This window comes from Sturnus vulgaris, chromosome 21 (genome assembly GCF_052056855.1).
Source record: "Sturnus vulgaris isolate bStuVul1 chromosome 21, bStuVul1.hap1, whole genome shotgun sequence".
NCBI lineage: Eukaryota > Metazoa > Chordata > Aves > Passeriformes > Sturnidae > Sturnus > Sturnus vulgaris.
The window spans coordinates 2,970,597-2,988,538 of NC_142263.1; the positions used below are offsets into that span (position 1 = coordinate 2,970,597).

General features: G+C 47.3%; 2 protein-coding genes across 2 annotated transcripts in view; both read right to left on the reverse strand.

Moving 5' to 3' along the window:
• Positions 1–1,152: 1,152 nt before the first annotated feature.
• Positions 1,153–8,646, reverse strand: LOC106853283 (pinopsin). Its single transcript, XM_014876418.2, has 5 exons — positions 7,695–8,646; positions 4,677–4,859; positions 4,107–4,252; positions 2,867–3,106; positions 1,153–1,924 (listed from the first exon to the last, which is right to left on the reverse strand). The coding sequence occupies exons 1-5, from the start codon at positions 8,020–8,022 to the stop codon at positions 1,787–1,789; spliced, it is 1,035 nt and encodes a 344-aa protein (XP_014731904.1). The 5' UTR covers positions 8,023–8,646; the 3' UTR covers positions 1,153–1,786.
• Positions 8,647–8,790: 144 nt separating this feature from the next.
• The window catches only part of DOC2B (double C2 domain beta), a 30,158-nt gene continuing 21,006 nt past the window's right edge, over positions 8,791–17,942 (reverse strand). Inside the window, exons 5-9 of the mRNA XM_014876497.2 lie at positions 13,965–14,091; positions 13,616–13,773; positions 11,762–11,843; positions 11,461–11,557; positions 8,791–10,844 (exon numbers count right to left, since the gene is read on the reverse strand). Of these exons, the coding sequence (XP_014731983.1) occupies positions 10,708–10,844; positions 11,461–11,557; positions 11,762–11,843; positions 13,616–13,773; positions 13,965–14,091 (601 nt within the window). The 3' untranslated portion in view covers positions 8,791–10,707. The remainder of the gene's footprint in view (positions 10,845–11,460; positions 11,558–11,761; positions 11,844–13,615; positions 13,774–13,964; positions 14,092–17,942) is intronic.

Consider the following 17,942-nt stretch of genomic DNA (forward strand, 5'->3'; position numbering starts at 1 on the left):
TGCTTTCCCAGATTGAAGTTTTGCATGGATGTAAATCATCCTGATAATGTAAAGCACGGGCACAAAAGCTGTAATTAACAGGAACAATTAAGCAAGGACCAGTGCAAGACAGCAGAGGAGATCAGAGGGGCCCATCTAATGCTGCTTTTCAGCTTCCCAAAGAATGAAAGCCCAATTAATTAAATTAAAACAGCGATACTGAGCTGTTCTAATTCTTGTCTGAGCTGTGTGAGCTGAGCTGTTCTGCACAGCAGGACAGAGAGAGGCTGAGGCAGGGATGGGGATGGGAATGGGTGTCCTGTCCCCCACACCAGCTCATGGAATAATGAAATTGTTTGGGTTGGAAAATACCAATAAATAGGATTTAGTTCCATCCCTCTGTCACCTTCCACTAGACCAGGTTGTTCCACGTTTCGTTCCTTTGTACTGGGCTGGTTTGGGGATTTTTGTTTTATTTTTGGTTTGAAGCAGAGAATCTCAGATGGTGGGAAAAAAACCAAACCCAAATCCTCAGTCTCCCAAATCTCATCATCCTCCATGGCAGTGCAAATTGCTGGGGTGCCTGGCTGTTGATCACCTCATTCTGAAAACAATTCAAGGGTTCAAGATCAAAAATCTGAGACAGCTCTGAAGGCAGGCAGGCTTTTTTCGAGATGGAGGAATGGGGTGAAACCCAGTTTCAGTGACTTGTGTCTTTAGTGTCACCCCTAGAAGCCTTTCCTGGGCTCCTGAATGACAGAATCTGCCTCCAAAAACAGAACTGTGATTGCAGCTGGGGTGGGTAAACACTGTGATTTGAGATTTCAGATGAGCTGTGAAGCTGTGGAACCTCCTGGAAGTTTTTTTAATCTTTTCTTTTATCCTTACAGGCTGTGGGGATCTTTGTTTGCTGCTGCTGGGCAGTGCTGCCTCTGCTGTGCCTTGGGGGCTGTTACCACTTGGGTTTTCACCCTTGCTGGGAAATCGGTGCGTTCAGAGCTTTCCTTATTGCCTTAAAGCTAAAAAAAAAAAAAAAAATTAACTTTGTGTCTGGTTTATTCCTGGCTTTCTGCAGCGACGTTTGTGGCACTTGCCACGAGGGATGTGGCAGCCCTGGTGGCAGGATGTGTTTTCTGTCAAACCCTCGATCAGCCAATAAAACAGATGAACTGCTCGGTGTTTATTAGTGTTTATTAACACACTTGGCTCTTAAACATTCCTGCTGGGTTGATGCCAGGTTTGCAGCATCCCTGAACTTCCCAGCAGGAGCAGGCACGGCTTGGTCAGTCTGGGGGTGGTGACAGACCATGACTCCGGGACAAACGGCAGCCTGGGGTGTCGTGCCTTGAGGGAAAATTCCTGCTCTTTTTTTTTTATTTTGTGTTCCTGAAAGGCTCCAAGGTGAGGGGTTGGGAGGGAGTGGGTTCCTTAGGAGAGTGAAATAATGAAAATCTGCAGTTTCTCCCGTGATGGGATGGCACCTTGCCTGCAAGAAGAAACTGCCATGGTGTTTTTTTTGTTTGTTTGGGTTTGTTGTTGTTGTTGTTATTGTTGTTGTTTGGGGTTTGTGGGTTTTTGGGGTGTTTTTGTTTTTGTTTTTTGGTGGGTTTTTTTGTTTGGTTTTTTTGGGGGGTGGGTGTTTTTTGTTTTTGGGGTTTTTTTGAGTTTTTTTTTTTTTTTCTGGGACTTCTCCAACCTCTCAGACCCCCCATCAGCTCCACCCCGAGCCCCTGTGTGCTGCTGTGGGTGGCACAGGCAGGTCCTGGAGCTGGCGCTGCTGCAGGCAGGATGTCACACAGGCAGGATGTCACACAGGGTGGCATGGTGTCACCTTGTTCCTCAGCCCCTCTGCAGCCACCTGGGGACTGGGGGCGGCTGGAGAGGTTTTCCCCATGGCCCGGGGGTGGTAACCACAGCACAGCATTCCCAGCAGGCAGCTCTGGAACTGGCCAGGGAAGGAAGGGACAGGTTATTTGTGGCAGCAGAAATCCAGCAGCAGTCACCCCGGGACTTGGCAGGTCCTTGGTTATATTTTGGGAAAGGTCTCTGTCTATTCCCAGCCCAACTCTTTGTGGTTTATAGACAATAAAAGTTTCACTCTGTTTGCTTTATGCCTTCAACGAGCAGCTTGTGATCCAACATTAAGTTGTCTGACCCCATAAAACCATGGAAGTGGAAAATGAGCTCTTGTTTGGGCACACAGGCTGCTCCCTCCCTTTCCATTTTATTCCCCAAATCCTTGCTGCTTACACAGCAACCCCAGGATCGAGCCTGTGACCACACTTCTATGTGGGATAGGTGATTCCTCCTATTTTTTGGGCCTTTTTTGATTTTTTTTGGCCTGTCAAGCTGTTCTTGAACAGGAATGATGGATTTGTCTTTACAAACAAGCTGTGGGTCTGCTGGTAGATAAGACCAACACTGAGAGATAAACGAAACAATGGGATGGATTCCACTGATTGATGAATGGAAAAAGGTATTTGACTTTAAAAACTGTAGGTTTGCTGATAAATGGAATTGGATATTGAAAGATGAGAAGCAATGGGGAAAAAACATTAATTCTATAAGAATTAAAAATGAAAAGGGAGGGTTATACATTAGAGGACAATCTCAGGTATCAGGTGTTCTGGGAAGTCTGTGCCTCTCAAGTACCTCAGCCCATGGGGAAAGAGAGAGGGAAATGTGGCAGGGAAATTGGGATAAAAAGGAGGCTGTGTCCTCCAAAAATCTGAGAGATCCCAGGGGAATGTCCCATGGCCTCTCCCTTTATTCAAATAAAGGAAAAAGGACTCCTCTGTCTCCTTTTTGGACACAAACCTCTGGTGTTTGTGGATTCATTTTCCTGCCACTGGTGAAGCTGAGCTCGGTTTGGAGCTTTCCCTCTCACCTGTTTGTTCATGAAGACGTAGATGATGGGGTTGTACACCGTGGCTGTCTTGGAGAAGTAGGAGGGCAGGGAAGCCAGGGCTGGCTGGATGACAATGTCCTTGTTGGTGGCCACCACCAGTGCAAAGGTGGTGTAGGGCAGCCAGCAGGTGAGGAAGGCCACCACCATGGCCACCACCATGCGTGTCACCTCCCTCTCTGCCTGCTGGGTGGTGTCTGCCTCCCTCTGCTGTGCTGCAGCCTGTGGGGATTTGGGACAGAGGGAGGGAGAGGTGCCTTGAGCAGCTTGGGACAGCACTGCCATTATTGCCTCTGAGTTTTCCCCTTCTGATTGCTGACACATTCTTGCTACATTTTCTCACACTCTTTTCTGATAAACATAGAGCTGTTTGCATTCCTCTCCGGAGGAAGAAAGAATGGATGGGCATTGGAATTAATCAGAGAAGTGTCTTTAGCATTGATCACTGTAAGATGTCTTTATATAGACAAATCATGTAAATAAAGTAGTCTTTTCCTGTCCACCTAACCCGGTGTGAGGAGCCTCTCCTTTCTCCCCTCTCCCATCCCTTGGGAGCCTGGCAGTGCCAGGAGGTGCCAGCTCCTTTGGCTGAACCCAAACCCTGCCCTGAGCTCTTCAAATATTATATTATTGGCTTTTTTGCAAATAGTAAAATGAATGTATGTATAATGTTGGAAAGCTTTGCTGAATGAATATAGTTTCTTTTAGTTCTGCTGTTAACAAAACTTAGAAATAGTACTGATAAATATGTTTTTTTTCCTGGACTATAACATGATGATGTAAAAAGCTTTTGTTTTTGTAACTAACTCAGAGAATGGTAAAAATAGAGTCAGAAAATTCTTCACATTTTTGGGTTATCCTATCTGGATGAAGACAGGGGTGACGATCACCAGAACACCAGGGAAAGGATTTGTTGATCTCTGCTATCAGGGAGTGCACTGACAAGAAGGAACCATAAGGAAAAATAAAATTTAAAAAGTAAAAAATATTGATTTACAGGTTGGAGGAGGTGATTCTGAATAATGCATGAAGGTCTATAAATATGCAACAGGCTGATGCATTTAAAGAAGCATTCTCTGAGTCAAGGAGTGCTCTTGGCTGAATGCCAAGCACCTGGCCATTATAACCTTTTCGTTTATTATCTTTTATTAAACTTTTTAAAGTTTACCAGGTAAATGAACCTGTTTTTTCACCCCCATGGAGACGCTTTGGGTGCACTCACCGCCCGCAGGGTCAGCAGCAGGTTGGTGTAGGAGAAGAGGATCAGGCTCAGGGGCATCACAAAGCAGGTGACAAACAAGGCCAGGATGTAGCTGCTGTTGTTGCTGCCCCCCGTGTACCAGTTGGGCCCGCAGGAGGTTCTCAAACCTGGAATAAATTTTGGGAATGAGCCTGAACCAGGTGGGGCTTGGATAAAGGCACAGGAATGGGCTCCAAAGCAGCCACCCGAGCATCTCTCACATCTCCAGGGGTTGGGGATCAGCCGTGGGGAGGTTTGGTTGTGGGGTTGTTCCAGGTTTGGGCTGGGTGTGGGCTGGGTGATGCTCCAGCAGCTCCTGGCTCCAGCAAGGATGGCTGCAGAGTGTCCTGTGGTGGGGAACTTCCAAAGGACACCCTCCAGGAGAGGATTATTGGCTGAACAAGCAGGAGACACTAACAGGAGAGATTAACCCTTTAAACCCCAGCACAGACACTCAACCAGTGTCACTCAGACAATTTCTCACGCTACCCCAGGCTTGAAAACAAAACACAAGAAGACAACACGGCAGAGTCAGGTGCACATCTCCCCTACCTTCAGGCACGTAGCTGCTCCAGCCCAGGAGTGGTGGGGTTGTCCAGAGCAGGGACCAGCCCCAGGTGAAGGCACAGCCACTGGCAGCGTGCCGGTGCCCCAGCCGAAATTCTCCCAGGGGTCTGCAGACCACCAGGTACCTCTCCAAGGCCAGGATGGCCAGGGACCACAGCCCCACGATGCCTGGGGGGACAGAGAGGGGCTGTGCCTCAGGGACAGGCTCTGCTGCTGTGCTGGGATGCGATAGATGGTGATTTATTTCGAGTAAATATTGTTTGGACAAGAAGTCGGATGTTTTCTTCTTGCAGAGCTGTGATATTTGGCTGTTAAAACTGCTGGTTTTGGCGCTGCTTCTCTCCCAGCTTGGCCCTTAGAAATGAAGCTGGCAATGGGTGGCTGAGATGCCTCATGGTTACAACAACAGAGTGTCCTCAAGGAGAGGTTTTGTGCAATTTCCAGCCCCAGGTGTGCTGGCACAGCAGCCAACACCCATGAAATGCATCCCAAATATATATATTCATATATATGCATTCCATATCTATATATTTATAAATACTTATAAGTATTTTAATTTAATAGTATTTAGTATAAGTATATACATACATACACATATATATAGTATTTATATATATATACTATATATATAGTATACTATATATAGTGTATATATACTATACTGTATTATAATACTATATATAAAATACCATATATATAATATTTTATAAATCTTTATAAGTATTTTATATATAGTATTTAGTATAAGTATATACATACATATATATAGTATTTATATATATTTATACACTATATATATACTATATATATACAGTATACCATATATAGAGTATATACATATATACACATATATATATTATTTATATATATATATACACTATATATATACTCTATATATAGTATAGTATATATGTAGTATATATATACTATACTGTATAATACTATATATATAATACTATATATATTTATAAATATTTTATAAATAATTATGAGTATTTTATATATATATAGTATTTAGTATAAGTATATACATACATACACATATATATAGTATTTATATACATTTATACACTATATATATACTATATATATAGTATACTATATATATACATAGTGTGTGTATATATATATATATACACACTATACTATACTGTACTATAATAATAAATAAATAAATAAATAAATAAATAATATATATATATATATATATGTAGTATTGGATTCCCCATGTCCCCAAGTGGCATTTCCCACTCTGTCAGGACCAAGACTGGATGTGTGGTGACCTGGCACAGCCAAGCATCTCCCAAACCCTTCCCTGTGCTAATAAAGAGCTGAAGGACATGTGAAAAAGCCTGAAAAGAGGTGAAACATCTGTCTTTTGAAAAGATTGAAAATTCTTAAATAGACTTTAGGGGATGAAACACCTCCAAAGCCCCTCTGCTAAACCCAAAGAATCATCCAAAGCCCAGGGCAGGTGTGGGATTGATGTCTGTCCTGGTTTAAGGCAAATTTGGAAGAAAATTTCCAAAGGGCCCCCTCAGGAAGCAAACCTGAGCAGCCTCTCCCCCAGCTGGCTCGGGAGGAAATTCCTCAGAGAGAAGTGGGAAAAAACCTATTTATTCAACAGGCACAGCACTGCCCAGCACAAAAAAAAAAAAAACCAACCCAATACCGAAGAACAAAACCTCTGACTGCTCTGAAGAGATGACAAATTCAGAAAGTCTCTGTGCTGTGGTCGGCTCAGTTTGTTATCTGAAAAATGCCTGCCCAGACCAGGCCCCGGTGGGCCTCAGGGGCACCAGGAGCTGTTCCAGGTCCCCAGTCCAGAGCAGGGTCAAATAATTCCAGGAAAAAAAGAAAAAAAAAAAAAACTTTCCGGGGAAATTCTCTGCTTCAGTGAGTCAAAAATTAACAAAAAGCAAAGGAAAGCTCTGTGTGCTGTCCACCACGGTGACACAGTCCGGGAGGACGAGGCCATGGAACTCCTGTCTCTGTGTTTTGAAAACAACCCCCTCAGACATTCCACCCTTTCACTCTCAAATCCAGCCTTAAAGGTACAAAAAATATTTCTGGGCTAAACTGTGGACACACTGTTAGAGAACTTGGAAAATTACAGCCTGGAAAGTCATTCTTGGGCTGGAGCTTCTCCTGCTCTCTCAGCTCCATTCCCGGACTGATAAATTGGTTCAGCTTCAGTTAGGGAGAATTTCTCCCATGAGGATAATCTGGTCAAAACAGAATGGAATTCATAATTGAAATTAGCACCTGAAGTACTGTCCCACGGACGTTTTTGCCAATTATCCAATGAACTACTGTGATAATTGATAAAAGATTCGTATTAATGACAAAAGCATTGGGGTTTGTATAAACCAGAATACTAAGCTCTGAAGTGAAGCATGGACACTAGATAAAGGAAATTATATGATAAAATCATTCTGTTTAAAATCGCCTTGTTATGGTATATTCTGTTATTTTGTGTTATGTTATATTATGTTATATTTTCCAAATAAGTTGTATTGGCTACCAGCTTGCAAAATCAGCCTTCCCAATAGCCCTTCCTGCCTTGGTCTGATCAATGCTGCTTATCTCAAGGACCAGACTCCCAGAACTTCTCTGGTGGTTATCCACAAGGATAGTTATTCAACCACCACTGCTTATGACAACAAAAAACCCCAAAATTACTGATTACAAGGAGAAACCACAGTGTAAGAAGAGGCTGCAAACCAAGATTTGGTGGAGCGTGGAGTGGGCGGTGACCCCTCACGTTCCCCAGCGCTGCTTGCTCTTTCTATATCAAATAAAACAATCTAAATTTTGCTGAATATCGAGACTTTTGCCCTCTCGTTTATAACAGCTACTGTCTTGTCTTAGCTCTGGGCAACATGATTTAAATATGACTTTTCCCTCAGGAGGCCCGTGCGTGCTGCTGTCCTTGCTTTGTCTGAACAGACACACGGGGACCCAAGTGGACGTGACAAAGGCCCGGCAGGAGCGTGTCCTTACCTGTGAGGGACACCATGAAGCCCTCCAGCTGGCACAGGCGCTCCCCGAAGGCGAAGAAGCCGCGGATGTTGTTGGAGAGGCTGACGGAGCTGCCACACAGTGTCACCAGCAGGTTGGCCACGGCCAGGTTGACCAGGATGTGGTTGAGGGGCGAGCGGAGCCTCCTGTGCCTGAGGGACACGGCGATGACCAGGCCATTGAGCACCGAGGCCGAGGCCACCACCAGCCCCATGAGCACGGCCACGGCCACGTACAGGCCACGGGGACCCTGGTGTGGCCACTGGGGGCCATCAAAAGGGCCTGGGGTGCTGCTGTTTGGGCTCTCCATGGGGCAGCAGCACCTGGGACAGGTGAGCTCCCCCAAAAGCTGAGGCTCTTTATAGAGCACAGGGGGCTGACGTGCCCCGGAGCAGCTTGGCACTCAAATACCTTAAGCTTTATTTTAATCTGGAGGGTTTGTCCTCCTGCTTTTGATAATCAGCTCTTTGTTCCCGAGGGGATAAAGAGTGACTTAAACAAAAAAAATCTGATGACTTAACAGAGCATCATTTAATTGAGTAAATATTTTTTTCCTTGTGTTTTTCAAGCTGGATTTTCCTGTAAGCCCGGCCTTGTCACCTGGGTCTGGACATCATTCCCCGTGCCCTGAGTTTGCTGGGCTTCAAGGGTCCTAAATATATATAAACATAAATAAATATAAATATACTTGTAATATATATACTTCTCGTATATATGCTTGATTGGGCCATATATATGCATTTTCTCTCTCCATATACATATATCCCCATATATATATATTTATAAATACTTATAAGTATTATATATATATGTAATATTTAGTATATAAGTATATATATATAGTATTTATGCTTAATTGAGCCCAATATATGTATTTTCTCTCTCCATATACATATATCCCTATATATATTTATAAATACTTATAAGAATTATATATATATAGTATTTAGTATAAGTATATATATATATATATATAGTATTTATGCTATATTGGGCCAAGCCCCCAATGCTGTGGTTTGAAATAATTTCTTCCCAAATCCTTGCCCTCCCCCCAAATTCAAAAGCTGCACCACCAGCATCAACCTATTTTTTCTTTTTAATTTTTTTTTTAACCTTTTTATTTTCGGTTCTCATTATAAATATTAACAAATCTGACCAAAAGTACACAGATAGGTAATACTGAAATACAAAAGTCTCTCAGGATGCAGGTAAGGACGGTTTCTGCAGCCTTCACATGGTAGCAAAACATTGGTATCAAACATTTCACGAGGCCTGGCATGACAACCACCAACTCTGCATGCAGCTGGGATGAGGGACAGTGTCCACTTAGAAAAGACTGGGGTACAAAGTGAAGGAACCCACACACACGTGTCCTGCTCCACCTCAGGCATAAACCAGTTTCATAGGCTGGGAAAAAAAAAAAAAAAAAGGATGGATTGAAAGGAACTTTGCCAGAAAAGGGAGGCACGGCCAACCTGGTGCTCCTGGAGTGTCCCTGGAAGCTCAGAGCCCATCCAGGTTTTAAGGTGCTGGAGCAGAAAGGATTAATGGGAACATCCGACTTGACAGGCTGCCAGCATTCAAATTAAATCCATGCATATCTGCAGGATGCATTACAAATATTAAGTTATAAAAAAAAAACCCCTATGAATGTTGTTTGTTTTTTTTTTTTCCTTTTATCTCCCCCCTCTCCCCAATATCAAATAAAAGTGTAACACAATCGTCACTTGGAAAAGTAAACGTAGGTTTCCAGAGATTCCATTGCTTCCCAAGGGAAAAAAAAAAAAATAGAAGTTGGCAATACAGGACTTGGAAGCTGAAGACTCGTGGGGAAGGAGCTGCTCTTCCTAAGAAATCTTTGTTTAAAGGCTTCAAAAAATTTGGGGAATGGTGCAGCATTTCCTAGAAAGGTTTAGCTCATCCCACTGGATGTCTGGTGGGATGAGGATGAAGAGACCAGCCAAGGTGGATCACAGAGGATGATAGCTGGGATTATTATAATATTAATATATTATTACTGTGCCATATTAATATTACAGTGCATACACAGAAATTTATTTGGTTTGGACGCTGTTTGAGGCAGAAAACGAATCAACCTCACGGCCACGGCGAGCTGCAAACACAATTCCAGCTCAGCTCTGAGGCTCAGCATCTTCATTATTTAACAGATGAATTGGAAAGGGATGAAAAAGGGGAAAAAATGATAGAAAAATTCAGCCTGAAAGCTGGCTTTGCTGGAAAAACAGCCGTGCTGCTGCATGGCATGGTTTCATTAGGAAAGCAGCTGCTGCCAGTCCTGGGGAGCAGGAAAGCTCCAGGGAGCTTTTCATTTTTGCCTCCCAAATGTGAATGAAGCTGATCCCAGGAGGAGAAGTGTGATCTGCACAGCTCTGCTGCCTTCACGGGAGCGACTGGAGAGGACGAGCACAACATTCCTGGAAGGAAAGCTAACACTCTTTCCAGGTTCACCGGGGACACAATCATTCCAACGGAGGAGCTTTAAATGCATAAACGACTGTTTAGGCCCAAACCACAGAGACTGACAAACCACCAGAGATATGGCACAAGCTGCCTCCAGGAGGCAGTTCCAGGTTTTTGAGTGTTTTTAGGGGACGCCTTTTGCCGATGCCGGACACACGGACGCGGACGGACGCATTCATTGTTGCCACTGACTTGCAAGGCAGCGAGAAGGAAACTGAGTAGAGGCAGGATTTGGGAGAGGAGGCAGAGTGCAGTGCATGCAGGGGTGCACACCTGTGTGAGTGTGAGTGTGAGTGTGCACATGCATGCTCGAGAGTGGGGCTGTGAGTGCGGCAGGACGCGAAGGGTTCGGAACAAGCCGCCAGAACAAACCACCTGTGCCTTCTTCCCTGGGAAAGGCTTCCCTGCAGCCAGGCCCTGCTGAGGGGTGTCCTGCTGTCCTGGCTGGCCTGGGATCCCCCAAATCCAAAGCTGGCAGGAGCCCAAAGGTTGTGGAGCTGGGACCCTGCGGGGCTCAGTCGCTGAGGACGGCGCCCGGCAGCTCGTTGGTCAGCGTGTGCCAGCGCTCGATTTTCTTGTCCTTGTTTTTCAGGCAGTCGAACCAGTGCTTGAGCCGCTCCCCTTTGGCATTAATTCCTAACACGACTCCGCCTTGGGAAGGAGACAGAGAGAGGGAGAGGTGTGGGGGCAGCAGCAGCTCTGCAGGGGATGCTGAGAGATACCGAAGGGATGCCGGAGGGAGCCGGGTGATTCAGCATCCTCACAGCATCCAACCTGATGGGAAATCCAGCCCAAATTGCCCAGCTCCTCATGGCTGGGATTTGGGACTGTCCCAGGCAGTGTCCCAGCCCCAGGCAGTGCCCCAGCCCCAGGCAGTGCCCCTGTCCCTGGTGCCAAGGGCTCACTGCAATCACAGCACCTGTCGGAGGTACCGGGCACTTGTTAGTGATAAATCACAACAAAATCACAACAAGCCCAGACATCCAACAGAGATAAATGAAACCTCCCTGTTAAAGCTGTTTTGCACTCAGAGGAAAACATCTGAAAACAGAAGGGGAGAGGCAGGTGCATTTTCTCCCTGCTTGGATGCTTCTTGAGAGGCTCAGGTGCAGGAGAGGGATAAAAACAGAACCAAAACCCAACGAGAATGAATGGGGGCATGGAGAACAAACCAGAGGGCTGGAGGAGGGCAGGAGAAATAAGCGGCACAGACAGGGAAGATAAATAAAAAAGAGGCCAAGGAGACCTTCTGGAGTGTGCTGCTCACCTATGAAGTCGTTGGATTTCCCGATATCATAGTCCCACACGGTGACTTCTAAAGTCTTCTTGGCCAGGTCACCGTGCTTTATCTCATAGAAAAACTCCTGTGGAGGCAGGAATTCCATCCTGATTTCACCCAGTCCCTCTTTCATCTTGATGCAGAGTCAGGATGAAACAGGGGCTGGGGCTGCCCACAGGGAACCCAACCCCAAATCCCTCACACAGTGACTAAGGGGGTGGCTTTTTATCTTTTAAGCCTGAGGTTGAGAAAACCCCCTTGGTGAGAACCATACCCACCCCAAACCCACCTCATTGAACTCGGGGTTCAGCGTTTTCTTCTTCACTGCTGTCTTGTGCTTGGATTTCTTGTCCTCATCTGGTTTCAAGTATCTGCAAGGAGACCAGAGCAGCCCAGTGGGTCTCAGTGATGGGTCAGGACACGGATGGGGACATTTGTGGCTTCAGGAGCAGCTCCTGAGCAGAGCCAGGGTGAGGTGGGTGACTGAGCCCCCTGAACCTCCAGATCCTCCTCCCCTTCCCAAATGCTGGGGGAGGCTGGGACAAGGCAGCATTTCCCCAGTTTAGGACCAAACCAGCTGCAATCAGAGAGCACCGATTTTCCCATCTCCAGTCCCTAGGGGACACTGGCACTGCACACATGATCTCCAAACGCATCACTCCCAGTCCAGACTGGGATTGTGTGACCGGTCTGTCGTGCAGATCCTTTCCAGGAGACAGGAAGCACACGTGGTGTGGAAAAGGGAGCAGGAATGAGCATCTTTGAGCTGCTCCCTGCAGATATTCTGCAGCACAGCACCAGAGCTGGACAGCAAACAAGATTAAAGTGTCATCAGGCAGAGAGGGGAGCTGAAATGTGGGCCAGGCCAAAGTCAACCCATCGTGGTTTTGTGCTGGTGCTGCCCCTTTAAACATCAGTTCTGCTTCCTTGCTACACGCTCCAGATCTTGATCATGATGAAAAATTAGGGCTGGTACCAAGAAGCATCAGTTTTCTCTCTGCTCTAATCCCAGCCCTGCAGATGCAATCTGCTGTGGATGGCACAGGGGACACCCAGAACTGGCTGGGTGCAATGGCAATTGTGCTGCTCAGGGACTGAGCCTCCCACGGGCATTAAAAAAGCAAGAGGGGATTCTGATACAAACAGCTCCACCCCTAAAAAACAATTAAATAAGAAGGTGAAAATGTGCTGCTGATAAACTCCATTACTGTGTCTCCCAGGTGTGGCTCCTCCCAGTAGTTCTGCCATAGCAAATCCCATCCCTAAAATTGCCCAAATTTGAGTCAGCACAGTGAGGACAAGGAGGAGCGTCCTTCCTCTCCATGGCCACCCCTTGATTGCAAAAAGTGAATTTGAAAAATGCCATCCCCCCCCCCAAAAAAAACCCCCAGGAGCTCTGTTGGGGCAGGGCCAAACCAGTGAGGACAACCCCAAACCAGCAAGGCCTGTGCCCACCTCACCTGGGAGCTCTGCCAAAAATAATTGCAGAAAGGGAAATAACGCTGCAGGCAGAGGCAAGCTGCTGCTTGATGCCTCATTTGCATCTCCTAATGAGAGCAATTAATTCCTGCTGCGGGGAGAGGCGGGAGGGGACTGCAGGGCTGGGGGGGACACATTTTGAGGGGGACACTCACATTTTGAGTGTGGCACATTCTGAGGGTGACAACTCATATTTTGAGGGTGGCACTCACATTCCGAGGGTGACACATTTTGAGGGTGGCTCATTCTGAGGATGACACTTTCTGAGGGTGACACAATTTGAGGGTGGCACATTCTGAGGGTGACACTTTCTGAGGGTGGCACTCACATTTTGAGGGTGACACATTCTGAGGGTGACACATTCTGAGGGTGACACATTCTGAGGGTGACACTTTCTGAGGGTGACACTTTCTGAGGGTGACAGATCTTGAGGGTGACACACTGACGGTGGCACTCATATTTTGAGGGTGACACACTCTGAGGGTGGCACTCACATTCTGAGGGTGGCACTCACACTCTGAGGGTGACACTCACATTTTGAAGGTGACACACTCAGGGTGACACACTCCGAGGGTGGCACTCACATTTTGAAGGTGACACTCACACTCTGAGGGTGGCACTCACATTTTGAAGGTGACACTCACACTCTGAGGGTGGCACTCACATTTTGACGTAGGGGTCGGAGTAGCCGTTGGCATCCATGGCAGCCAGGTGGGCACAGCGCAGGATGCCCACCTGCAGCCCCTGCTTCTGAGAGCTGTACTTGAGCGAGATGAGGATCCTGCCACGCTCCTCCAGCGACTTGTCCTCTGTTTTATCTATCTGGGGAGGGAATGCACCCAGTCTGGGGGCTGTGCTGGGATGCAGCCACAGCCACACACCTCCCCAGGGATCCCACCATCCCCGAACATCCCAGATTATTTTTGAGGCACCAAACAGCTCCACATTCCCACATTCCGCAGGGAGAAGCTGTGATTCCGGGTGGGATGAGGCTCTGAAGGCCCTTCACTCACCGGCAGCTGCTTCTCCAGGCAGATGTTGAAGTTTTTGGTCTGGTTGGGTTTCAGTTTCTTGAGCGGGATGCGCGTCTCCCCGATGAACTCGTTGTGGCGGAATTTGTCCTCGTCACACACCGAGATCCTGCAATGGGCACGGGCTGAGTGGCGCTGGGGAGAGGGGAAGGGCTGTCCCCTGCTCTGCAGGTCACCCTGAGGCTTTGAGTTTTAGCTTTACTCTGTAATGCGTTAGGGTGTAACTCTGAACTCCATGTGAATTGTTGGCAACTTCTCCTCCCAGCTCAGGCACACAAAACAATCATTTTGCAGCCCCACAACCAAGGACACCGCTGCAGCTTCAGCCCCAAAAAGTGCAAATAACACAAATTATGGAGAACAATCTGAGAGGATGGGACTGCAGAACCTGGAGCTGGAATTGGATAATTAACCCCAATATGTAAATGGACTAAAACTTATAAAAGTGTGAGAACTCGTGGCTCATTGTCCATCCTGGGTGGAGCCACAGCTGAGCTCTTGTGCTGCCCAACATGAACCATGTGAAGGCCTTTTAATAAAACCCTGATTTATTCCTTCAGCACTGTTCCAGGTGGCCTCTCCAGGCATCACCCCCAGTGAGGGACCCTTCCCCAGGCCATGGACAGGGCACCTCCTCTGCAGGCAGCTGGAAAACAGCTGGAATGCATCCAGCTGCTGGCACAGGGCAGCTCATGGTGTGAGTCTCTGTGTCTAAACAAACATCCCAGCCCAGACACTGTTGGAAAAGCAAGCTGGAGCCTCAACCATCCTAATGACTCTTCCATTAAAACATCAGAGTCATCAGTGACTAAAGCAAAATTATTCAGAGTTGCTGGAGCTGCATTTTGCCCAGGCATGGAGGCTCTTCCTCATCCCTCCCTTGTGGCTGGGAGAAGCCTGATTCCCACACAGCTCCTTCCCTCCTTCCCCAGGAGCCTGGCAGCTCCCAGGGTGGCCCTGGCTGGGACACAGAGCACCTTCTGTGCCACCAAACACACAAACCATGAGTGTTTCCACACCCAGACCACGGAAAACATCCCAGCTTGGGCAGGTGAAGCTCTCCCAGCCCTGCTGGGATTCTGGGGTGCAGGATCCCTGAGATGCAGCTGTGTCCCAGCAGTGACGTGGTGGTGGTGCTGAGCCCAGGCTGTTTTCCATGAAAATCTATAAATGCCTTTCCCTGAGCTGGCAGCTAATGAGTCATTCATTCCTCTGCTGCTTCTGGGCGTCAGGAGAGACGACAGAGGAGCAAAGTTGGTGCTTGCAGGGAGCCTCTGACTGCAGCTCCCCAAATCCCAGAGGGCCAGAAGGGTTCCTTGAGGGACCAGCTGTTCCCCAGCAGTGCTGGTAATGGGGAAAAACAACCCACTCCCCTCCAAAGGGAGCATCCTGCATCCCCCCTGGAGCCATGCAGGGACTGCCTGGGCTCCCTGCCCATGAAGGAAAGACATTTCTTTTCCCTTCCCTTACATCCTTTCTCCTTTTTTTAAATTTTTTTTTAAATGTTCTTACAGTGTCTTCTCATCTTTTGGGTACTGATTGTTTTCTTTTTCACCCACTCCCTTTGGTGTCCATCTCCCCAGGGATCTCAGGAGAAGGGAGAAAAGTAATTAAAGATAAATAATGTCCTGTGATCCCACCTGAGAGTAACTAATTGCACACCACACCTCTGGCTGCTCAGCATCTGGATGGTTTATCCACGGCTGGGTTATCCATGGAAGATTTATCTATAGATGGTTTATCTGTGGATGGCTCAGTGCCTTATCCAAGGAGGGTTTGACCACCCTCACGCTCACAAATGAGTAACAAGGAAGCAAGGAAGCCACGGGGATGTCTCAGTGCCAGAGCACAAGGATCATCAGGGCTGGGGAGCAGCAGAAAAAAGGAGTTTGGGAAAAAAAAAAAAATTACACAAGCAGGAAAACAGGGAATGCTGCTCTCCAGAAAACTGTGGCTGGATGCAGCGTTACTATAGATACCCATGGAAAAAAAACCCACCCCACCACAACGGTAAAATCCTCAAAGAGAATCTCAAATGCAGGCACAAAATTCCCCATTTCCTCTTCTCTTTCTTTTAAAGAACAAAACCAACAAAGGAGCAGCAGCAGCTCCAGAGCAAACACTGCACTTGCCAGGGGTGTGGAATCCTGTCCCTCTGGGCACAGCTGGGGGGGACAGGAGGGGACAGCCCAGGATCTGTGTGTACAGCCAGCAATTGTGGAGGGTTTGGAATGGTTTACCTCTTCAAAATGTGAGTAACAATTCTCCTGACAATGTCCAGGTACTCTCCAGAAGCAGAGCAAGATCCCAAACACAACGTCCTGCTTGCTGTGAAGACTCAGGAGGCTCAGGATGAGCAAAAGCCCAGGAAGGAAATGTGGAAAACTCCAGTGGTGGTGGCAGGGAGAGCATCTCCAGTGTCACACTGGGGCAGACCCCACTGAGCTCTGTTTCAGTGCCCTCAGGGACATGGGAGGTCCCTTGGGAAGTGATTTTTGGCACATCTGCAGGGTCTGGGAGCTGCCACAGTGGAGCTGGAAACACCTCCAGGTCTCTCCCAGCCCTGTTTTCCCTGTGGCACCTCTGGCCACCTCTCAGGTGGGTCCCCCCGTTTTGTGCCCATCTGTGTGTGATGCCCAGAGAGGTTCTGTGTCAGCTCCCCCAGTGCCCCAGGCTCTGCCCCAGTCCCAGTTCCTCTTCCCCTGCAGTTCATCCCCACTGGAATGGGATTTCCAGCACTGCAGTGCCCTGGCCCATCAGTGAAGGCAGTGAGCTCTGAGTGAGACGAGCAGGAAGCTCCAGCCCTGGCCTCTCTTTGGAAAAAGGCACAGTGCAATCACACCAGCTTGGATTTTATTATGAGAAATCGATGTGATGGAATTTTGATGCCTTGGGTTAGAAAATCAGCCCCATGACAAACAGCACGAGATGCCTCTGGCATCCACCTTCCACCCCCAGCCTGGAACTGGAGCTTCACCCCTTTCTCATCTCTCCTTATTAATCCCAATCCCTCCAGCCCAGAGTTTCACTGGATGTCGTCACTGTGGGCTCCTGATCTTTATGTTAAGGGCTGTGAAAACCACCTTGGAAGGAAACTAAGCAGCAAATGAACAATCACTGCTCATTAAACTTCTCCTCCCTCCTACTCAGCCCAGGCTCCTGGGTTACAGCCCTGACTCACTGTGCAGCTCCAGCAGCTGACTCACGGCTCCTGCTCCCTCACACGAGTTCCTCAACCTCTTCCCCACTGTGGAAAGGGGGAATGGGGGCCAGCAAGGACCCTTTGCCACAAAAACACACGGAGCAGAGCCTGAGATGCATCCCCTGCACCTAAGATCCCTTATGGCAACATGGGAGGCTCCCCATGAGGAATTTAAGGACAGGCAGCACCAGGCAAGGAGACAAAATAACATCCTGGCAAAGTCCAGTTCTCCAGAAAACAAAAGGAGGATTCCATCATGGGCTCCACCACAAAATGCCTCCAAAATCTGAGCACAGAAACCGCAGCAGAAGTGAGTTGTAACTGCAAGAGCACCTGCAATTCCAAGCAAAGCTCATTCATCCAGAGTAAAGCAATTTGGGACCCCAAACCTTGAAGTGGCTGCACTCTGCTTATTAGTCCTGATCAAATACTATTTTCTGAATAATACATTTAATGAGTCATGATGTTTGTCAAACACATGATTAAACAAAGAATTCCTGGCATTCGTGGGCTAGCTGAGTACCCCATGAATAATGCATCACCTTGCCAATATATCTGGATATGAATAATTGTATCCAATATCTGGCCAGCTCGGGTATTTATTATGAATGCAATTTATTTGTTGTATATTACATGTATTATTTAAATGGAGGTGATTGTATTCTGCCTGTTCCAGTTTCCCCTGCAACATTTCTCTGCCTGCTCCTGACATTGAACCCTGTGGTCAGAGTCCAGGTGGGAATGGGGGCTCCAGGGTG